Source organism: Pangasianodon hypophthalmus, chromosome 20 (genome assembly GCF_027358585.1).
Source record: "Pangasianodon hypophthalmus isolate fPanHyp1 chromosome 20, fPanHyp1.pri, whole genome shotgun sequence".
In the NCBI taxonomy this organism is placed as follows: Eukaryota; Metazoa; Chordata; class Actinopteri; order Siluriformes; family Pangasiidae; genus Pangasianodon; species Pangasianodon hypophthalmus.
This window is the reverse complement of record NC_069729.1, coordinates 20,969,415-20,994,483: the sequence shown is the minus strand read 5'-3', so window position 1 is coordinate 20,994,483 and position 25,069 is coordinate 20,969,415. Positions and strand designations below refer to the sequence as shown.

Here is a 25,069-nt window from a genome sequence, read left to right as displayed (position 1 = left end):
TTATTTTACAGAGCTGTCGATGACCCCGTTACTGTAAAGTATCAGATGAGTGTGTGGCTTTAGCCATCTGTCTGTTCCCTAATATTGGCTTGTAAAATGGAGGCCTCTCCACTTTATGTGACATTCAATTTATTTGGAGTTTGATCTAAAACCAAGTCCTTCACTATAAAGTTATTAAAATGGTGGTTATGTCTTCCAAACAAAAGTATAAATGCTGTAACAAACACCTGTCCAACAAAGTCTTTTAAATGATGGAATCTTTTACCTTTACACAGAATATAAATATACCTACAATCATGTATCATTATCTATCTATCTATCTATCTATCTATCTATCTATCTCAAATATAGTATGCTCACAGTTTTTAAATCTGCTCACCACGCGCCTTAAATTAACATGTAAATTCCATTAGTCAACATTTTTGTTTAGTCAAGAAAACGGATTCCGTTGGGTGGCAAAGGAGAGCCCATTGGCGTCACGTGACTGCGTATCTTGGCCAATGGCACGCGCCTCTCGTTTTAACGACGTTAAATGTCAGATATTCGGCTATAAACTAGAATCTCGCGCTCAGGCCCGGCGAAATGGGCGAGCACAACCTCCTCAATAGCGGGTTTGTGGGACCTTTGGTGAACATCCACACCGGAGACGCGTTTTACCTCCACAACTTCCGGTCATCTGCGGCTCTTCCTTCCCTCCCTTACGCGAGACGAGACAATGTTTGGACTCAACCGGAGCCGTGCAACGGATACATGCAGCCGTTTTTTGGCAACCCGGTGTCCCTGAACCCCACGTTTAACCGAGCGTGCGAGATTGCGCGGCAGGAAGAGAGCAAATGCTTTTACAGTGGAAGTGGAGGTGGAGGAGGTAACATCCGGGAGAATTGTGCCAATGTTAAACGAGATGACAGGGCGAGAGACGACTCCTCTGTGCCCGTAGTGAGAGAACACGGACTGGCAGATGCTAGCATGATGGGCTACGGATACGTTGCAGAGCAAGTGAGCCAGAATCCTCCATCCTGTCACTCCATGCAGTCGGAGTCTGGGTCATCGCACCACGAAACGGAAAAAGTGTCTTGCAGCATCGCTCATTCCTTAGCATCTCATGCATGCAGCACAACCCAAGGTGGAGGTGAGGAAGCTTACGTTTAGCTAATATTATGCTTATTTAAAAAAAACAAAAAAAACAAATGTGTTCACTTATAGCTGTCTCAGCATTACAGAGACTGTACTATGGGCAGTGCAAATAAAACAAATCTCCATGATTTTTACAAGAGTACAAACACACACATTTATCTTCATGAAAGCCTGCAACAATAGCTTGGCTGTTTCTCTGCACTGCTGTTTCTCTATTAAATCTCCGTCATGCTGGGACAGAATAAAAGTGCAATGAAAAAAGGGACGAAAACACAAAAACATGGCACTGGCAAAGACACCACTACCACTAGGGGAGGCATTAGAAAAACATTTCCCCAGTACATTTAGGTTTTTATACAACCGTAAACGATTATTGGACAATAAAACAAGATACAAGATATATTGAGGTGAAAAAATGGAGCCGGGTAAACATTATGACTTTGTTCATGAAAATATTCCGGAATATTTTCTTTTTTTTTCGCAGTGGTGGCAAGACTAAAAGTATCAGAAAAGTTCCTTTTTCTCTCGTAAAGTTAAATAATATCGCTAGTGACTATCTAGATGATAGAAATTTTTTAAGCTAACTTTGTATTGAGACCCAAATATCCACCGCCCCACCGCCACCCCACACACACAAACACACACAAACACAAACACACACACACACACACACACACACACACCAGAGCAGAGACCAGCAAGTCGTGGTCATGCTAATATAGCTCTATTTTGTTTCTTCAGTAAATAAGACAACCTCATTGTACAGATTAGCTTGTCAAAAACTTAAAATACCACGTGGTTTGTGTGGGTTTTTTGTAAATGCACAATGGTTTATATTTTTTAAATTTTATTTTATATTAAATATATAATGTTAAAGAAGCAGACAATATAATGCCACTAAAATAAACATTTGAAATGACAGCTAATATTGTAATAGTGTCGAGCACTATTAAAATGCAAAATGCAATTTATTCGGTAAAAGTTGTTATTATCTGTATTTAGTAAATGTTCTGTAGTTGCTCACATGTTTAGTGGAGTCAGTGGATACAGCAGTCTTCTGTAATGCATGATTATTAAACCCTGAGAAGTCTTCAGATTTTATAAACTTATTTTATTCCCACATAATTAAATTAAATCCTATGATAAGCCTGAGTCTCACTAATTAAAACAACTATTATTGAAGGTACTATTTGATTTCTCAGCTTGCTTTTTTCTCCCCCTTACCTGTGCTCAGGTGCTCCGTGGTATCCGGCGCACGCGCGGAACCGGAAGAAGCGCAAACCCTATTCCAAACTGCAGCTGGCCGAGCTCGAGAGCGAGTTCATGCTCAACGAATTCATAACGAGGCAGCGGAGGAAGGAGCTTTCGGACCGGCTCAATTTATCCGACCAACAAGTGAAGATCTGGTTTCAAAACCGACGCATGAAGAAGAAAAGACTGATGCTGAGAGAGCAAGCTCTGTCTTTCTTTTAGGGAAAGAATAGCAGTGCATGAAATATCAGCAAAAACAAAAAACAAACAAATAAACAAAAAATCCAGTGTTTAAATAACTCTTACAGTGTAGAACTGACATCAGTGGTTTTCATTTCTGCTCACGTGGGTTTAAAGAAACACTGAAAGTGTTAATAAAGCACTGTGAAAAAGTGTTAATTCAGTTTTGTAGGTGTTAACGCTGTAGAACTGTTATAACTTTTACACTTCAGGACGCAGATACACAGCGAAATCCCGAGTGCTGGATAAAAACTACAGCGCTCTTAACTCGCAAAGTGTCGAATTAACTCCTCTAGTACTGAATTAACTCCTCTAGCATTGAATTAACTCCTCTAGAGTCGAATTAAGTCCTCTAGTGTTGAATTAACTCCTCTAGTGTTGAATTAATTCCTCTAGTGTTGAATTAACTCTTGGCCACAAGTGAGCACTGTAAGAGTTAACATCCAAGTTAAAACACCTACCAAGTTAGACTAGAAGAAGACTGGAATGGATTTAGATTTGATCAACAGATGTGTTAAACGCCTCAGTCACAGACATCTAGAACCCTCAAGGTGTCCCTTTTCTGGAACCCTTACAGGTAGAACCCTACAGCTGAGTGTTTTCCTACCGGTTTCCAAATAGAACCATGTAAAGTTTTTTTTTTTTTTTTAATTCAAACAAGCAAACAAACAAATCAAACCAAATAATCTAGACTAATACTGATGATGGAGTTCATCAAACGAGGTTGCTTTCAAAAGTTTCCCTTTGTTAAATTAATAACCGTCTTCAAAGAAATTCAACACCGAAATCTTTACTTACAAAATTCAAAATAAAAGTAATGTTAAAATTAGCTCACACTTGTACAACAAATCACGTTTAATACACCAACTGCAAAAATGCGTAGTGTAACGCCGTACAGTCTTGAACACTTCGAGTGTTTTAATTCTCTTATACTACATAATTTTCATCCAGGATTTTTATCTGTTACCTCATCTCTTCTCTCTACTGCTTTAACTCTGCAGGGCACAGGCAAGATGTGCGCATAATTCAGTTTTTCATACTTAAATAATACTTATTTTTGCCAACAAGCTTATTAGCACACTTTACTTGAAACTTGAGTCTATGCCATTTAGTTTACAAGCAAATAGTATTTAGCATTTTAGCATGTTCAAGGTAGAAGATTGAACACCTTGTGGAATGTATAAGCGCCTTATAAAACAAAATATGAGCTCTCTTATGTTTAAAAAAAATAATAAATAAAAGTGCATTGGTATAGCATGACACAGCGAAAGACCCAGTGCTAAAATAAATCTTTTTTAAAAATCTGAAATAAATTACTCAATCATACAAAGTAATTATAAATCTAGAACTCTTAATAAATCTAGTTCTTCGGTTCTATGGAGTTGTCCTATGTGGAACCCTACAAATGAGTGCAATGGGTCCCAAGGAAGCTAAGAACCCATAACTACCCAAAGAACTCTTAAATGATTCATTAAGGGTTTTTATAGTGTCTTTATTAATTCATTAAAACGTTTATAGTCAACGTGAAACACTATATTCATTAAAATTTCCCCTATCAGTGTTGAAGAATCTCTTACAGTATTTAATCAAGACCACTGTATGTTAATTTATGTTAATTTTCTAAAGTATACCTCCAAAATTGATGTACCGACGTGATAAATTGGTTTGTTGTATTTTAGATTTTAGGCGTCAGAGATGATAATGTGTCTGAAAGGAAGATTAATTAAGAATAATTAAAGTGAACAAACACCAGATGGTACATTCATGAATGAATAATAATATCTGGATTTTCTGCAGCATTAGCATTAGCACACCTGAAATGAATATGAATGTGGGTGTGGTTATATACGAAAATCCTAAAACGTACTGCAATCCAAAGTATAGATAAAGTATAATCAAATAAACTTATCCATATTTATATCTCTTTTTCCCTGCAGCCATTTTGACAAGTGGCTTTGGGAGTCGAATTTGTGTTTAGTTATTATTCCTATTACTCCTGTTAATGCTTCTTCTTTTTCTTCTTCTTCTTCTTCTTCTTCTTATTATTATTATTATATTTACTTTTTATCAAATTATTATTTTATTCGAATATTTATCAAAAGGAATTGTTTACTGCGATAATACACACTTATTATTACGGGGCATATATTATTCACACGAGTATTTAAACAAGACTTGTATCTTCCTTTAGAAGGTTTAGGTTATAGGCTACATGTAAGCAAATTAATTAATATATGTTTCGTTGAGAAAACATTCCTTTACTGTGTTAATTTACAAAATGGCGTCTTCTCTAGTCCAGTATATAAGGTTATGAAACGGTCTTTGGATTGTTTTTAAGCTATCATTTCCTGTATTAAACAAATTTTACTCAGCGCAGTTAAATCACGAGCCTGAAGATTCACTGTGTTTGATTTGGAAGAGTATTGCAATGCAACAGTCATGGCTGAGCAATAAGAGCCAGAGACATGCACGCTCATGAATTTGCTAAATATTTCTATGCATTTGCAGTGAGTCGTTGCTCATCATTGACAAACTGAAATCTGCTGTGTCTATGCATTTCATTGTTTATTTCCAAAACTTTTCACGATCGTAAATTCGTAAGAATTCAAGCCAGCTGAAGAAAATCTGCAAAGCTATGAATGATCACACACTTAGGGGTGAAAAAAGTCAAGTAGAAAACTCTTCAAGGTTCAAAGTTCTTTGGTTATCCCTCTGGAGAAACCCATAAACAGAGTGTTTCCCTGTTAGGGTTTCAAACAGGAGCCTTCTTAGAAACCTACAGAAACTTTATCTATCCAAAAAAAAACACTGAAGAACTTTTTTTTTTCCTGAAAGAGTAAGCTGTGATGTTTGCCACTTCATCTCTATCAAATCTCGCTGGTTGGAATACCTATGAATTTGTCGTGAGATCGTGTTGTATGTTTGATTTTAGTGTTATAAGGTTCTACCTAGCTGGATTAAGAATAAATGACAGAATGTGAGCACCTTATAATGCTAAAGTCACAGTGTGGTGTAGAGAGAACGAGAAAAGCTTGTACTATAGCGCAGTATTTGCATGCATTAGTAGCTTATTTAAATGGTTCTGCTGCTCTTTGTCCTCTATTTTGTCCCAAAACGTTTGTATAGAAAACTGTGATGAAATATAATGTGTTCTCCTATTGCTTAATGTGACGATCCTGCTGTTCGTATATTTGTTCAGCGACACCTTCTTTGTTAAAACAATATAAATGACAGCCTATACTTATAAATGTGCGGTTCCTGTCTATTAAAATCTCTTTCCAGTGTCTTTGTTGTCATTTCGTTGATTTAAATTTTCTTAGTTGACTTATAAAAACCCAACACATATTTTTTACTAACGTTACCGTTTGTTATTTTCCATTAATTTTATAATCAAAACTAAACTTTAAGAAGGTTTAAATAACTACAGTTTCAAGAGCTGCTGTGTCCTTTTCAAACAAATCATTTTATGAGGCACTAGCAGGCGAAAAGAAAAGATAACATCAAGTCCTGTTATTGCTAATTTTATGTAAACTGGGCACAGTGCTCAATGTTTTTACAAGACTGCAAAGAGGACGCAATAAAATAATACATATGCAGTGAAGATCTATAATATCCTGACTCAGGAGTTTACATTTTGGGGAGTTTTGAGATAACGTGCGTTTTTTTATTTATTTATTTATTTCAGAAATGAGCAGCTAGATAGACTATTATTTTCTAAAAACATCAATCTACATGAGATTATCTTTAATTATGTTGAATCCTAAGATGAGCTACATGTAGTGTTAACAATTATTATTATTAAAGTCACGCTGGACGACTATGCAACACATGTAAGTCATTAATTTTTCGATGTAGATATATTACTCTGGTGTGAGTGTGTGTGTGTGTGCGTGTGTGTGTGTGTGTTATACATGTTCTATGTATGATTAATTGTTTCATACATGATAAGATTTGGTTTACGCAATATTATTATGTGTAGATTAGATTTGATTAGATTTGTGTGAGATTATATTATTTATAGGCTTGACATTTTGAAGAGTGTTTTTGTAGTTTGTGATATGGCTTCAACAGGCGAGCAGCAATGCTCAGTCCAGGACAACTTTCCTATGGGATCCATAAAGTATATTTCATCTTTATCTTTATCTTAGCCTCTCTTAGGACTAAAGAAAAAACACAACAAGGCAAACGGCTTTGTGTAAATCACAGCGTTTCTCAGTTTGTTGTGATGCCAGACGCACCTCAGTGTCGGTGTGTTCTTGTTGTAAGCAGGTTTACTCGAGCATTCTTCCTCCAGCACTGAAAGAAACAGGCCTAATGTAATGTGTGTGTGTGTGTGTGCGTGTGTGTGTGTGTGTGTGTGTGTGTGTTTGTGTTTGTGTGTGCAAATAACACTGACTTGCTGCCAGCATTTTTGTGAAATGCATTATTGAAGTTTTATTATAAATACTAAGTGACCTGCTCTTTGCCATTCGATGAAAATAGCTTGTGAAGTTTGTGTATACTTTTAATTTGCTACCTCTTCAAATACACACCTAATAATTGGACTATACAGTAAGACATTTAACTGTACACCCACATCACTATAAAACGTCTAATCATATTCCAAACGTATGTTTGACTCAAACCGCACATGCAAATTCATTTATTATTAAAACTGAAACAGAAAAAATATTTTCCCAACCCTGCGGATAAATCTCACACCCATGGTTGTTTAAATATATAAATATTTCATTCATCTATTCGTGGAGTAACAAAGTGGAAGTCATTTCCTGTTGAAGGTCTGTGATTACTTTGTAGTGAGGAGAGCATGAACATTACTGTAGAAAGAAAGCGAGCTGTCTATGGATATATCTATATACTTTATATTTATATATCTATAGGGTTATGAAAGAGTCTCTGGATTTACTAGCCACCATTTTCTGCATTAAATGAATCATATATATCATTATACTCATAATAATACTCATGAATAGGAAATTGTATTATAAACTAAGCTTTGCTTAAAAGAGAATAGCATTGCAACAGTCAGGGCTGAGCAATATTACCCAGAAATATGCGCACTTAAGAATTTGTTACACATCTCTTTGGAAATGGCGAATCAAAATATTTTCCAGCTGGTTGTTTATTTTCCTGTTTTTGTCCACGATTGTAAGTCACGATTCGAGGCAGTTCGTCTGAAAAGCTACGAGAGGATAAGTGTACAGTGAAGGCCATGAGGTTTGACTACTTGTCCTACGACTTCATTCGCACAAAATCTAACTCCATGGCTCAAATTTGTTGGAATGCCGATGAATTTCTGCTGAGATCACGTTGTTGTCGTGTGGAAGTTGGAAGTTTTGTGCCATAGCGCAGTATTTTCGTGCATTATTAGCTTACTTGACGTTTTCTGTGCTATCATTAAGGCCTCGGCGGACAAGATTGTAATTTTCTACCTCCAGCTCAGCATTCCTTATTTTGTTAGCTTTGCTCAGTCTGTGACATTTTGGTCTTTTGGTGGTTTGCGTGCATTTTAAGGACTTTATGGCTGCGGTTTTGACTTTGAGACGGACTTAGGCCACTTTATGGCGGTTTGTCTATGGTCATTGATCTGTGCCTTTGACGAAGACCTTGAATGTGGAAATGGGAGGGAGGAGGGGTGAAAGAAGAGGAAGAAAAGGGAGAAAAGATAGGAAAGAGAAAACAAAGAGATGGCTTAGATCAGTGCAGTCTAATCCTACGCTTTTAATCTACCTGATACGCACGATTTATTTATTTATTTGTTTATTTATTTATTTATTGTAACACGTCTGATTCAGCAGATAGCTGATTAATTCACTTTTTGTGAGGTTACAGTGTGTGTTAGATTAGTGTTTTCCAATCGTGCTTCTAGTCTATCTGATCAGCATTTTAATTTTATATCCTTTACAAAAATTATTTACCTCAGGAGCTAATTAAACAACATTTATGAAGGAAAAAATTGGTGTGTGTAAGTGTATGTGAGTGTGTTAGAGAGTGTTAGTGTATTGGAAGTGTTATAATCTATCAGAGAAAAAGTTTATGAGATTAAGATTGGTGTGCTTGTGTGTAAGATCAGAAAATGTATTAAAAACGAAAATTAACGTAAATTAACGCATTTCTCATGCATGTTTTGCTTTATTATTATAAAATCACTCTAATATAATATCAGTTAGATGAAGCTAACTGAAAAATAGCTAAAGGAATGCGCATATGCACAAAAAAAATCGGGTTTTTTTAAACAGAGTATTTCATTTAATTTCCCAATAAATAAATAATTGATTGCTTATTTGTGCCTCTGATAAGAATGGTTTTGAGATATGTGAGATGTTTTGAGATTGTACTAGCGCGCTAATGGGTATGTCTGTGTCTGTGTCATTTGTGTGTGTGTGTGTGTGTGTGTGTGTGTGTGTGTCGTAATGTTACTAAACTACACTGCTTCGTAGTGTTTCTACAATTCTACTCCTTTTACTAAATTAAAAAGAAATCTTAATCACTATAAAAAAAAAGTTCATTTGTAAAACATACAAATATGCAAAATGTGCCATACAGGGCAGATGCTAAATATTTTCGTATTTTTTTTACTTACGAATTTTCTTCTAGTAGGGCTACACATTTGAGCATTGATGTATAATGAGCGACAGAGTGTTACGTAAATGTGACGTAAAGAAAAAAGTAGGAGAAACAATCAAAGAATTATAAAATGAAACCCTGAGAATCGTGTACATAAAAATTTAAATGATCTAAAGACAAACAAACAAAATCATTAGGACTTGGTCAAATGCTGTATGGAAATTTTAGTAAATACGTCCAGACTCAAAAGCTTTACGCTTCCAGTTTATATCACAATACAAATGTACTTCTCAAATAATTTTGAATTTCATAAACGATCGTTAATTATGAGCGTAGAGTGCCTCATGTCGTATGTTTAAAGATTTAGTACACTCCTCGTGTGTGTGTGTGTGTATGTTTGTTTGTTTGTTTGTTTGTTTGTTTATGTGGTTAGAACTGTAAAACTTACACTACTGTCCAGAATTTGAATGAACATAAATGAAACAAAAATCTACACAAACAGGTTTCACTGTAGACCGGATGTAAAGTTTAGCGAAATTATTAATGCTTGTTTACAAACAGGAACAGTTATTTATTAAATAGTTATGGATAAATAATAATAATAATAATAATAATAATAATAATAATAATAATAATAATAATAATAATAATAATAATAATAATAATAACTGATTTTAAAAGCAATGTTTAAACAGAAAGTATCTGTTAAAACTAAGTAAATCTGAAGAGATGATCAACTGTTAATGAAACAGTATAAAAAGAGGAAAATTGATATTTATAATATACTTAATATATTAGAATTTATAATATTATAACTAACATTTTTAATCATTCTTTTTTCTCTTTTAAGCATTGTATTATTCAGCTATAACAGAACATAAATTATTAACAGAAGATAATATTAAATCTTAAAATCGTCTTTTTCAGACTGTTATTACTTCTTAAACTTAATATTTTGTCTTCTATAGCTGTGAAAGGCTCCACTGTCTTTTAAAATCGTATTTGTTGTTGTTATAATAATAATAATAACAATAATAATAACAATAATAATAATAATAATAATAATTATTATTATTGTTATTATTATTATTATTATTATTATTATTATTATTATTATTATCAGGATCATTAGACAATTTATCACAACAATAACCGTGACTTGTACATATTGGCACTTGTTCTTGATTTAATTCAGAAATTTCTAAACTACATTTCGGTGTTTAATAGTACAATAAAGCTATCTTGATTTTTTCAAAGATAAATTAAACACAATGAGATCTCATTTCAGGCGTCCCGTAGCGCGCGACATTGGTCATAACCTTGCACTTGAATACTCTGTCATTTGTAAAAGCGTTTAGCTCTGGGAATTTAATTTTAAAAAAAAATTAAGCGTTATAATCTGGATGAACGTGAATCAGTCTGAAAATGTTTAATTCATTCATTTTCGGTCAGAGGTAATAATAGCGGTAGCATACTTCTTAACATATATATTATATAATTGCATATGCAGTCGTATATCTAGAAATGGATATGTATCTATATATAATGCTATCACTTGTATCACTTACACGTAGCCATGTGCATGATCAACAAACTTGCTCATCATTTAAAACTGCAGCTAATGTTAGCCGACTGCTATTATTAACTAATACTTCTTCCTGGTGTTTAGTTTGCGTGTCCTGTTTTATATAAATCACTATATAAACTAGATACACGTCATTTAAACCGCTATAATTGTGATATCTTTAATATGTAATATGATTACAGTGATTGTGTGTTTGTTATTGTTATTCAGCTCAAAGAGCGTCGCTTATTCGCGCAGATAAAGCTTACAAACATCCCTGTTTTTATTGTCTACACATTTTTTCTTTATTGCTGTCACAATTTTCCTGGTTAAATTCGGCATTGCGGTTCACTGGATGATTTTTAATAGCATTAGAATTATTTTTTTTAGATAATTTGTAAGATAAAGTAGCGAATCGTTGATACTGAGAAGTTTTTGTTCAGTCCCCGGTGTTTTGGTTCGTCTCTGTGGGCGGGAACGTGTATAAATTGAAGGTCAAGTTAGTAAAGAGCCTTATATGGAATAATGTTTTGAGAAAAGCCTTTAGCTTAAAGAGTTCAAGCTCAACTTTTTCCATAAATCTATGTTCAGTCTTCTATGTTCAGGTGTAAAGAAAGACTTACAGCACAGTTAAACGGCGAGGGACACCGCGGTTTTGCATTTCGGAAGGAAGAAATTGTTTTGCGATGAGAAATGAAGATGTGATGTGTTTAAAGTGATCGAGAAGAGCGACTTCAAACGCAGAGATCTGAGAGAAACAGTAGCGCTGAGGAAATTAAACCCCATAAAGAGAGGGACTCAATTAGGCCCTAATGCTGTAGGAAACAAAAAGCAAAACGGATATTCGGTAAGAAAATACAGATACTATTTCCTTTCTCGTAAATCTATTTTATATATCAGATACCACGAGGGGAAAAACACGCGCGCGCTCATAAACACACATACTTTGCAGCTTGTCTTTTTTCGCCCTTAAATTTGTTACAGGTAACTTATAGCCCACTCAGAGTCAAAGTTCATTTATGAGTCATAGAGACGTGAACCAAGGCCAGTTCTTTTATATTATGGTTATTATTATAAAAAATAGTAATAATAAACCTCTTTTCGCCTTTTAACTAGTGTACAGAACTTTTCTCTCGACGTTTATCCAAAAGAGCAACATTTATTATATTCATGTGGACAAACAAAATAAATTATTGTGCACAAAGTAGTGTTTTCACTTTAAAATGAATTTTGAATAGACATTATTAGTCTACTTAAACAATACATAAAGTATTTTTTTTATTTTAGTAGTAATGTAATAATTAATTAAACAGAACTGTAGCAATATTTCTGATCATTAACTTTTTTCAACGTCAAAAATACATCAATTTAAAGTAGTGATTTTGTTTAGCTTATATTTGCGATATACAAAGTATATATATGGCACTATTCATTGGAAAATGTAAAATAAAACACAGTTTACTGTAGTTTATTATGGTATATTACAGTTTTGTGAGAAAGTCCACTTAGCGCATGTAGAATATGGAGATATTGTGAGAGATCCAACTTTTACTCTTACAATCTGATATCATATATTTGAAGAATCGCTCTCTACACATTTGTATTTAACACAATAAGATAGGGAAACTATGCGTAGTGTGTGTGTGTGTGTGTGTGTGTGTCTGTCTGTCTATCTATCTATCTATCTATCTATCTATCTATCTATCTATCTATCTATCTATCTATCATTAAAATTACTATTATACAGCGATATAACTATACATTTGTCATATAATTATAAAGCCCAGTTTGAGTTTTAGAAAATAAAACATATATTAACATAAATAAACGTACATATTCTCTCTCTCTATTTTATATTGTCTTCATATTATATATTTATTTTCTTCTGATTATTCACAAGTCTATATTTGTGCTAATCACTAAAATACTTTTACACTGGACCACTGTTTATTTGGAATTTGGGACAAATAGCAACACATTTATAGTTTTTAACACTCTTAAGGGCCTCGATATGACAAAAACATCTCCATCAGTAAGATGTGACTTTGTTTAGCCTTCCAGTGTCCATTTTTCTCCTTGTTTATGTATTTTGTATCCGTTATTTGCTTGTAAGGTTTGTCTATAAGGCCCTCACTTGGCTCTTTTGCTGGTGTTTTAGCCTTTTCACAGCTCATACAAGCGAGTTTAATAGCTTGGCTTACATCCAATTAAAATGATCTGAGCCATGAGGGGACAATAACACTGCTTAACACGCTCGCCACGTTTAAGGCTTGTTTCAGAGCCGATTTATGTGCGAATGAGGATTTTGAACAAGCTATCTTCACCGCTCGAAAGGTTTGATCTATTCACTCTCAATTATTTTATTTAATTTAATATTCTGACTGACCCAAGAAATATATTTGGATAAAAAAGTAACTGGGTTTTGCATGCATTTCGTAGAAACGCGCAAGCCGCAAAATCTGCTTCACGACGTTCTTTTTTTTTCTGTAAAATAAATTATTTAATGTTTGCAGATTATAACGTTTTGCAATAACACGTCTAAAATGGCCATTATTTTCTCATGCACTTCACGCGGCTTTTTTATTGAGCAGTTCGCAGGCGTGCTGTGATATCACTGCAAGAGAAACTTTTCTTTATTTCCATTTGCAAATGTTTTGCATCCAGACACTTAGAATCACAGCGCTAACTTAAAATGTACAAAAAGAGTACATTTTGAAACTGGAAAGGAAGTAGAAGAAGAAGATTAAGAAGAAGAAGAAGATGGCGTTTTTGTTTTCGTCATGCTTGTTTATTCAGCTTCACTGTTGTATTAACACAGTATTGGTGCAGACATGAACTCATCTTTCACTCACTGAAAGTAAATCCATTTTACACACCAACAGTCTGATGCTGTTTTTGCTGTCTTTTCTTTCTAGCAACATTCAAGCTTCCTCTGAGCCATTTTACATAGTTAACACCTAATAAAAGAATAACGTTCCAAATAAAGCTTCAGTGATGATTATTACAATTCTTACATTTAAATATCAATACAGTAAACATTTAGATCTGATTTCACGTTTCTTCGCGTGCGAAAATACCTCTGCAACTATTTTGGCACTTTATGGCAGTCTTGTCGCTCACTAGACATTAGTGGTCAAATTCAAGTGCTGTCTGGACAGCTGTCTGCTTTCTTTGTACTTGATTGGAGGCGTCCGAGCTTTCATCTGTAGAAAAGTTTCCATTTGTACAAACAGCTCTTCACAAACTCCACTCCTTTTTGTTAAATTATATTAAAAGGTCAGACATGCAGCGAACCCACACCATAATTCCTTTTATCGACTTGAAATCCGTGTATAAATATTTCCCCACATGTCGAGCACACTAGGACAAAAGCTCTGTGTGTAACCGAAAAGTAAGTTTTGTTTTTGCTTTACACCCAGCTCGCTCTGTTTCTGAATCTCAAGTCAAACTGGATTTGGCAGTTTTCTCATAATTAAGGCCTAGTAGGTGCTAATTATTCATAATGCCAAACTAGTTTTGCACAACAGCCTGCTTCAAAAAAATATTGCTACACAGAAAAATATGCTACTCCTTTTGTAATTTAAGCCACACATAACACAGACTTTATACAAGAATAAAGAATCTGTCATATGCATATAGAATAAAATGCCTTACATATAATTCTGCTACAAGAGACAAGAATGTTCACTGCAGTAGAAAAAGCCATTGTAGATAAGGATGTGTGTTGTAGTTCATTAGCCTTAAAATCCAAGAATAAGCTTCTTTTCTGAGTTTTTCTTCAGCTAGAGACTAAATAAAATAAGATACTATTTATAGATGCATTCATCCATCTACAGCTTACACTTCATTGTGATAACGCATCATGTAATAGACCTATAGAGTATAGAGTATTGCACGTTCTCATATCATAATCACAAACGCACCGTCTCTCTGTATTACATAGGATATGAAATTTGCATTTACTGGCGCGCTGTAACACTGCGCATGTGCGTAATATAGGTTAGACTTTGCTATACGTTTACATGATAATCACTGATTCTTCTAACGTGTCTGTGGTCTTCTGAAAGCCGATCGTGTTTAGCTCTACCTCTATAACTTAAAGCGAACCACTCCTCCACACGTTAAGCTTTTCCAAATTGATATACGACAATATATCTACTTTCGATCACGTGTCTTTAGGAGCGACTTTAGACGGAAAGCAAGCGCGCGTCATCTCGCATTCCCAAATTTTTTTCCCCCCTTTCTCTCTTCTGCGGTTCGAGTTCCCCCCCACCCACCACCATCACCACCAACCCCCCCGCAAAAAAAAACATCCATCCGACTGGACACCGAGTGCATGAGTCAGGACGATGTTTAACTCGGTCAATCTGGGCAACTTCTGCTCCCAGACGCGAAAAGACAGAAGTACCGAATTCGGGGACCGGACGGGCTGCGGCTCGAGCCTCTACCTCCCCAACTGTGCCTACTACGTGCCAGAGTTTTCTTCTTCCTCCTCTGCGGTGTCGTCGTTCCTGCCGCAGGCTTCCTCGCGTCAGATCGCTTACCCGTACCCCACAAGCCTGTCTCACGTGCAGCCGGTTCGGGACGTGTCGTACGGACTGGATCCGTCAGCCAAGTGGCACCACAGAGGGAGCTACGCGCCGTGCTACGCGGCAGAGGAATGTCTTCCGCCATCGTCCTCCATGACGGAAATGCTGATGAAGAACGAGAGCGTCTATAACAACCACCACCACCACCACCATCATCATCCTCATCATCATCACCTTCATCAACAAGCCGGCACGAGCTTTTACCCCGCCACGGGAAAGAACAACAACGTCCTCCCGCAAGGTTTTGATCGTTTTTTCGAGGGTGCCTACGCAGGCTCCGTAGAGGACTGCGTGCAAAAAGAAGAGGACGTCAGCAAACCGGATCCGGTGGCGCGTACCGTTCCAGAAAAAGACCACCAGCGCGAGGATGAGGATGAAGAGGATGAGCATGCCACCGCGACGTCGGGTGCCTCGTCCGCGGCGGCGAAAGACGACGGCGCCTGCAAAAACGAGCACTCCAGTAGGTATCCGGCAGCTGTAAAGGGAGAGAGGAGAGAGAAAATAAAAAGGGTGAAGGGCTCGAGCCCTGCGTTTCGCCGGCCAGATTTTACGTGCAGTTTTATAAGCATTCAAAGGATTTTATTATAACCTACAAAACCTATTTCTTGCAACAAGAAGAATTTTTACGACGGGAAAAGGGCTTTGAAAAGAAATAAACGATATGTTACACACAAGCGTAGCTCTATGTGAGTCTGTGAAATTTTAAGAGCGAGCTGTTGTGACAAATGTTAACTTTGATCATGAACTTGCGCTATAGACATTTAAAGGGGATTTTTAAAGGAGACGTGGAGGGTAAAGGCAATTGGGCAGAACAGTGCTATTTAAACCTACATGCAGTATAAGCTCGGTAATTGTATTTAAGGAGTTGTAGGGGGTTTCACATTGCATGTTGCGCTTCCACTTGTGAAAGTGTGTAGCGCGTTTAACACTCACTTCCTCATTAGTGTTAGAACGGGGCTTCCATATCAGTCAAATACAGTGCTTTAATATAATCAAAAATAAATACACCCTGACAGCATGATACAGCTGAGCGTTTCTGCTTTATAGCTGAGGAATGGTAAACGTTTCGAACAAAAGAATTTCGCTTTCCATTAACAATACAGACGTGCTAACAAAGCAAATGCTATGAAAAACACATACAGGCCCTGACTGAGCTCTCAACTTTCTTTCAGTGATGTGGATATATTTAGACTGATAATACACCTCTGTTTGTAGTATGCATGTTTTATTGGACGCCTGATGATCTTTGAGGGGGTTTTATACCGCTAATATGCTAAAAATAATAATAATAATAAACAATAGTTGAAGGTGCTTTTCAGTTTGTAACCCTGCATTCAAGGTTAATGTTAGATAGCACACGTGTGTTGATGATTTGTGCAAAAATAATGGCCCCGGGTAGAGATTTCCTTTTTTTCTAAAGTAAAGAAGGCGGTTACACATCTCAAAGTCATCTACATACCGAGCTCAGCATGTTCTTTCTTTATTTATAAACCATAAATCAGTAATAAACCATAGCTACATTTATAGTGTAAGGTTGTTTACTGTGCTGTTCCATTTTCCAATAGCGAGAAATATTAATTATTAATAAATAGGCATTTAGTGCATCTAAAAATCAAGTTTATTAATTTGCCCCAATCACTTTTTGGAAAACCTGAAAAAATGGAAATATGTGGTCTGATTACATGTTACTGTTCTTGCTCGTGGTGATTAACAGGGTGGGAAATACACAGCCTATAGCACAATGTGGTTTATTTCTTACTGACCTTTGACCTAGGCCGTTTTCTGTTATTTATTTGGGTTTTTTTCCATTTAAAAATATTATTTTTTAAAATATATTTCTTCTATCTTAAATTTTAAGGTGCCACTCGGACGCGGAAGAAGCGATGCCCCTACACCAAGTTTCAGATCCGGGAGCTCGAACGCGAGTTCTTCTTTAATGTTTACATCAACAAAGAGAAGCGGCTGCAGCTCTCGCGCATGCTGAACCTCACCGACCGACAGGTGAAAATCTGGTTCCAAAACCGACGAATGAAAGAGAAGAAATTAAGCCGAGATCGCCTGCAGTATTTTTCCGGTAACCCTCTTTTGTGAACTGTGTTGTTTTTTTTCCCCTCATATACCGGATATTATAATAATTCCCAAAAATTTCAATGCAAAATTGAATCACAATGAAGACAGTCTGATTTTAGTACTTGGTTGTTGCATACACAAAAGTTGGGACTTTTATGGACATATTATATGTTTTTTCCCCAGCATATCTTGCTTTATAATACCAAGAATCTTAAGCATAAATGATGTTAAGAGAGTTATACCTAAAGAAGGCCATTTCCATCATGTAGAACACCTTTTTCTAATAAAGAATTAGGTTTCAGTGGAACTTTCCATCAACTATAACTATTTTACTCTGAATTGCCCTTGACTTATTGTAATGGACGTATCGATGAAGTTGTGATTGTCTCTAGGATTATTATTATTATTATTATTATTATTATTATTATTATTATTATTCTTCATTTGACTCGTGTAGACTTTTTATTTACAGGAAAATGCCCACCTTTGAGACTATGCAATATGATTAATCACCATTGTGTATTATTACTCACTGTAAATATGTACTTTTTATTTTTCTTTGAATTTCTTTTACATTTGCATTATCCACTCTAGAGAATTGGAAAGCGAAGAGAAGGCTGCAGGGTTTTCTATTTCTATACCATTGTAAGCTGTTGTTTATGCTAGCTGTTTACATGTTACGCGGTGAAAAGGGGAAGGAAACGTTGAATATATGCATATGCAAAGTAAAGAATGTAATAAAATAAAGGAAACTCAATTCCTTATTTAAGTCAACACATACCTTTTTCTTAAAGTTGGAATTTGGAGCATTTCGCTTAGCTCCATACTAACGGCGCTTAAACTTCTAATATAACTCAAACATGGAGAGAAATCCATTTCTCCATATCCAAGACCATTTCTACGATGTGAAGTAAGATTAAAATACAAAAAAAGTGTGAGGCAAAAAAGTGACGTAACTGTGGAAGTGAATGTCAACAGCAATGTGTAGTAGCTCCTAAACAAACTTCTTCAGAAAACGTCACTTGTTTAAAAAGATTTAATGTTAAACGTAAAGGAACATTAAAACCACTACAGCCTGTAATTGGAAAATCAGAGAGCGTTTCCTCTCGCAAATCAATGCGAATTGGGAAAGTTTGCTTTTTGGCAAAATAAAACCAGCTACAACCAATTAAGGCTTGATTCCTAATTTGTCACTTTTGTGCAGCCAAAATGTTCATCTTACTCATTTTTTAGTTTGACGAAATGTCTGCAAAAAATTAAGTAGAGCGGATTTGTTTGCAGTCCAGGTATGACCCTCATATAGCCTGAAGAAAACACGTGTGTGTGTGTGTGTGTGTGTGTGTGTGTGTGTGTGTGTGTGTGTGTGTGTGTGTGTGTAAAAGCCTAGAAGCAAGCTAAGGGTGGGCACTAAAAGAAATTTCCAGCGGTCATTTGAAAACACGTCCAGTCTAGACAACGTCGTAAATGCACCGGCACTAAATTGTATTTTTTTTCTCTTAATTGCACCTTCTGCTCGAAGGAGTGAGATTCCTTCCGCCGTAAAAAAAAAAAAAAAAAAATGGGGAGATACCATCCCAGAGACTAAGACTAAGATTGGAAAACAGCTACCAACATTTTCCGTTTTAAGTAATATTTTATACAAGGGGCTTATTGAGAGAAGGACATTTTTCATTGTCATTATTTTACACAGAAAGCCATTTAATGGTTTTGGCTTTCGGCAGAAAACCATGCGGTGGTGGATTACACATCACTGAAAGTGTGTGTGGGTGTGTGTGTGTGTGTGTGTCTGCACATTTCACCACATGTTCACCACTACTTGCAGTGTCTTTTGTTGAGGAAGGTCCTATTATTTTTGTTGGGTACCAACTTTATATATTGGGTGATTTTGTTTTCTATTGCCTAGATTTATCGAGAAATACGTCGTATGTGGAGGATGTGCTCAAGGTCCACGCTATTTCAGAGCACAAATTGCCTTTGAACTTCCGTGAAGTCAAGGCCAACACCTTTAACCCCGCGCCATAAAGCGCCATCTAAAAGAACCTCTATTGGTGCTGAATGGGCGAAAGACCAATGAGACAAATGAGCAAGACAAGGAAGAGAGAAAGAGAGATGACGTGTTAAAAAAGAAGTGAAAACGGACCGGTTACGTCCTGCTGCAAGTCAGGTTAATCATTTACGTGTAATTTTGAACTTACAAACAATGAATAAGCCCAATTATTGCAATGAATTCCAATGTAAAATACAGTCCATTTTAACACTGGTAACTCATATTATAACATATATTAGTGATCACAAACTTGTTAATTAGCCAGAAATTGGAACCAGCAGATTCCATTAGCAACACCTCCAAGAATTTATTTATATTGCTTGAAATTTGAATTTTTCCAATGAAAGACAGAATATGCTACAAAAGTAGTCCAAAGAAAGCCTCCTAAATCCTCTCCCAACAAAATCTTGTATATGTCTTATAAATGTCAAGATCTTCTTGTCTGGATTTTCAAAGTGTTCACTAAATGCTCGTGACTCACTAGCTACAAACCCTAGGACAAAAAAAGCATTTTAAGGGTGTGGAATATAATTTAAAAGAAATATGATAAAGTACTTTTGTCATGCTTGTTTGTTATAACCCTGCTACAGAGTGACCATATTACACATCAAGCCAAGAGAAACTTAGTCTTGGATGGAAGCCTCTAGATCTATGCTGAAGTGTTGACATTTGGAGTCTGCCAATGGTGAGACACAAAATAAGGGCACCACGTTTAAATCAAAAGTTTTCCAAATCCCAGGGCCTCATGGACCGAATGGTAAGAGCCTGGATTCAAATTCCCACAGAGGCTGTGAAATAGTTCATTGCACATCTGGCTAACATTCATCTGAGGTAGATGGATCATGTATCAACTTTGAATAAAGCCATCATCATGTACTAAAAGGAGAGGAAGAGTGGATTAGAACATGATTGTGTACATATATTTATTCTAATATAATGTCATCATGTCATTTTATTGTTTGTAATGACATGTTAGTGATGTTAGGATCACTTGGGACTTCTGACATTTTAGATAAAAGTAGAAAAGAAACTAAATAATGGAACATAAGGGAAAGGATAGGAAGTGAAAGGCAATGAATGAAAAATATTTGTGCATGTGTGTAAATGAGGGAATAGGGGAAAAAGAATTTCAGTCTTTTGCACTCACTTGGTCCCCTGCTGAGACACTTTATCCCTTTCACAACTGTATACTCTTTCTCCAGCATCAGGTTGCCAGGGCTGCTTTTTTTATTCCCACCTCCTACTTGATGCTTCTGCTTATAAAGCAGCCATGTCTGGATAGAGTTGCACCAGCTGTTCTTAAGTTCTTAAGTTCTTAAGTTAAAACCTAAATTTCACACTTGGTGCTTAGTAACGACTAGTTTGCTTGTTACTAACTGCCTACTAAATTTGTTTGTGCTATACATTCTTAACACAAGACGTATTTAGTAAGCTGTAGACACCTTTGTTATGTGTAGCTGTGTGCAGTTGTGTTTAGTTATTGACTGAACAACAAGGGCATGTCCAGGTTTTTAGACTTGGGATAGAAGTGGGGGGCAAGAGCACACAATGTATAGCATCACCATATATACATGCTTAGAAACATTAGAACCCTGAAAGGCTCTTCATTTGCCCCATGAGAGAACTCTTAAATGTTCCATGGATCTTACAATGAAGTGTTTCACCATCAGAAAGGGTTCCAAATAGAACCCATTTTTGAAAGCTAAGAACCCTTGAGGTTACACGTACAGATTAGCTGGCAGTCACACAATGACAATGCTGTATTGACCAAAATGGCTGCATATCTAAATCTAGATATTATTCATTTTGTGCATTTATTGAGTACAGCTAACAGACCCATCAAGATGTGATTTGAGGTCAGATTGGGGTAGCATTGCTTATTTCAAGGGTGATAGCAGTGCATTCACATGCCACACCCTTTCTCAAGTGGCTTTTAAACAGGTGAACAGGAAGTAATGTTGCCCATGTATGAATTTCCATTTTTTTTCATGTGACAACTGTTGTTTCACAAGAGTAAGCCTTGGGCATAAGCATGAGTTATGTTTTTCTTTTCCTAAGGCAACCAAAGTGGTTCTCATCTCTGGTCTTGGAGTACACCTGTCAAGGATATTTGTTGTTTGTCCTCCTCTAGCACTCTCAATATAACTGATCTGCTAATAAACAGGCCATTCTCAAGACATCATGGATGTGTTAGTGAAGGTGAAACGCTAAAATGTAGAGGAAAGGGTTTGGAAACCAATGTGCTAATGTACCCTAGCTCAGAATGAACAAATTTCCGTTTGTCTTATTCTCCACCTTGCTATTACCGTGCTACTGCTTGTCCCATAATGTCAAGCCTAAAACATATAAATAGCTTGTATATTATCGAAATACAGATATTGTCACCATCACTGTTACCAGTCAGTGAGTTCATCTTTGATATAGACTATTGTCGCTGTTATTCCTGCTTAATTATTTATTTGGAGTAAGTAGCTGAGACAAGTCACGCTTTTTGACTGGAGGGGTTTCGTGCCACTACAAAGAACTGACGTCTTGGAAGAGGAGGAGCCATTAAAAACATTTCCACGAGTAACAGCTCGTTCTTGAGCCCTCCAAAAAAAAAAGATTAGGCTACTTTCACAATGTCTGATATAAGAGATTTGGTGTGTTGCTGCAATGCTAAGCAAGCTCTGTTGTTGAGGGGGGGCGCGTGCGCACAAAGAGGACAACACCGAGCTGTAGTTAACGTCGAGACGTACCAACAAAATCGAGGAATATCACCATCTACACCTACATTTATTAATGTTTTATTTTAATTTGACCGTCTTTGTAAGTAAACCTAAAGCTATCTGAACTCGTGTGATTTAATAACTGTTTTGAAGCTGAAATGTCAACACAATTATTTAAGATGACTGCTGAGCTTGTGTTAAATTGTGATTGTCGATGTTAAGTAATTTTATTCTCAGTATCAGAATGACACAGCTGACTAAATGCAAGTGCTGTCTGTCGACATTTTAGTCTAAACATGCTTAAGTATTTAGACACACCTTTCGGTAAGAAGCGGGAGGAAAAATCCACCACAACGACGTAAATTTGACCTAAAATGGCGGTTGCTGTGGTAATAAAACTCGCTATTTCTTAGTGTGATTGCATTTAGTATTAAGCTAAAGCAGCATTTGTGGAGCAAATAGACCATTGTTTCCTATTTTTACTCGCAAACTGAACTACGAATTAGGATTTTGGCTGTAAACTGCATAGTGAGTTAATTCAGTGTTCATTCAGTATTCAGTGTTTGCGCTCAGTGCAATTTACTGTTTGTTATAAATATTACACTTAATGAATTAAACTGTGATGTGAAAATGAATGGTGTCGCTTTGCATAAAAATACTTTTTTTTTTGTATTTGGTTGTCAGAGATATTTTATGTTATAAATGCATATGAGAACCCTCAGGAGCCAGAATCTTTGAAGAATTAAAAAAACACACATTTGAAAAGATATTTAAACAGTAAGCTAAATTTTCCTTTGTTGCGCTAAAAGGCACAAGTTCTGAATTTACAGTAAATTTCACTCTTTGTGACATATGATTGAAGAGAATGGGAGATTTTTTTTATTATTTAGTGGCTGGATTCTGAGTTCTGAATTAAGCTGCTAGAGAAAATAAACTGAAGCCTGAGTCAGGTCTGCCATATATATAGACGGGATTTGATATATTCTCCAAAGCGAGCAGAAAAAGCAGAAATATTGTGGCACATAGACTGATGTGCAGTTTTATTTAAACCACTACATGAGTGGATACCTTGAGCATTTTAAACGCTCTGCTTTTCTGAAATTTGTTATTTGGCGCAAATAATATTGCACGTGAGGCCTGTAATAACCTAGATATTCACATCATTAGTACTGCTTAAACACGGTGTTATAAACGAGTGGCTAAGACTTAGATGTAATTTCACCTCCTCAGTAAAATTTGCTGGGTGTGAAGAGGGAGAGCTATTTTAACTGCATGCTCGAACTCAGAATAAACAACACGAACATCACGACCTTCTGTGCCAAGTGTGGAGGAAGGGAAAACAAGGGCGTAAAGCCATGAAACCGGAATGACAACAAGGGTCCATGTTAGTGACCTTCAGTGGTCAAAGATCTGGCGACCCAGTACTGACACACACACACACACACACACACACACACACACACACACACACATATATATATATATATATATATATATATATATATATATATATATATATATATATATATATATATATATATATATAGAGAGAGAGAGAGAGAGAGAGAGATAGATAGATAGATAGATAGATAGATAGGCCATACTGTCCAGTTATACACAAAGTAACCCGTGCCATTCATCATTAAGAGTAAAAGTAGCCCATGTTTAACCCTGTAAATAAGAAATGACATCTATGCCACAATAACCATATGTCTAAACTGAGCTAATTTTTGATCTTAGAATAACATTTGTGTTGTTACAAGCATATACAGCTCAAATCGATAAAATAATTTACAGCTTATGTATGAAAACAGTCAGGTTGCCATAATTTATTTTAGTATTTTATGTACAAATATTTATGTCCTAAAAATATATATGTAACTCTCCTATGTTGGCTAAATAAAAATGAGTATACTCTGAATTTTAAATTTTTAATAATTCTGGTATTTATCGTTTAATTATTAATTAGAATTTAATTACAGAAATGGAATAACTTTACCAAGCCTTTGCTTGTTACAGTAACTACAGAATATATAATGTATGCGATATGATAATTAATATGATTTATGGAATTGAAATCACAGCAGTCTATGAAATTCTATCAATTTTGTTTACAGATGATGGCGTTTGTTTAGGCGTTGTAATTACAACTCACAGCCACCACGATGGCGCTCTTACTCCGCACAGAAAGCAGAAAAAATCTCCACTTTCACTCCCTTAGCAGTAAAGAAGAAGTGGACCAATGGACACTACTATGGTCAGTGATACTGTAGGTCCTGATCTACAATCCACGAGCGAGCAGTGATGAGCGGTGGATGCGATGGATAGTCTGCTTTTCATAGAAGCTTGTAGACGATTTTGTATTAAATATCTCCTAACCCTAGGAGTGGCAAAGAACCAGATGATCAGATAAAATTGTTCAAAAGAATGTTTAACTGAAGATGATTAAATGAATGAAAGTCTGTACAAGGGTTGTCTCTATTGGTCTTTGTGTGCTGAGAAGCTCACTTCCCTGGTGTTATATTGAAGGACTTTACATGACACCTATAACATGTTTCTCGATCCTGGCGCCGTACTGCCACTTCAGGCACTTTGTTTAGACTTTTAGTCACGTGGGACGCCGTGCCTTTTTTTTTTTTTTTTAGTTTTGTCTTATCCTAGGTTCAAAACAACACACTACATTACCAAGTAGTATGTCAAATATTCAAGCACATACTCACTTGTTACAGATTTACGTTAATGAAGAAATTATATTTTTCTAGGCTACATCAACATGCTATTTTAATCTGTATCCGTGATACCATTTCTATCATGTCTATTCTATATTTTATTTTTTTATATTATCCCTTTCCTTGATTTTTTTTGTTTGTTTGTTTTGATTTGTTTTTTATTACACAGG

The 25,069-nt window shown here is 35.9% G+C and overlaps 2 protein-coding genes across 2 annotated transcripts; both read left to right on the top strand.

Moving 5' to 3' along the window:
• Positions 1–367: 367 nt before the first annotated feature.
• hoxc12b (homeobox C12b) lies at positions 368–5,986 on the top strand. Its single transcript, XM_026932953.3, has 2 exons — positions 368–1,129; positions 2,369–5,986. The coding sequence occupies exons 1-2, from the start codon at positions 583–585 to the stop codon at positions 2,605–2,607; spliced, it is 786 nt and encodes a 261-aa protein (XP_026788754.1). The 5' UTR covers positions 368–582; the 3' UTR covers positions 2,608–5,986.
• An 8,798-nt stretch (positions 5,987–14,784) lies between these two features.
• hoxc11b (homeobox C11b) lies at positions 14,785–24,639 on the top strand. Its single transcript, XM_026932952.3, has 3 exons — positions 14,785–15,805; positions 17,204–17,419; positions 24,288–24,639. The coding sequence occupies exons 1-3, from the start codon at positions 15,106–15,108 to the stop codon at positions 24,389–24,391; spliced, it is 1,020 nt and encodes a 339-aa protein (XP_026788753.1). The 5' UTR covers positions 14,785–15,105; the 3' UTR covers positions 24,392–24,639.
• The last annotated feature ends 430 nt before the right edge of the window (positions 24,640–25,069 follow it).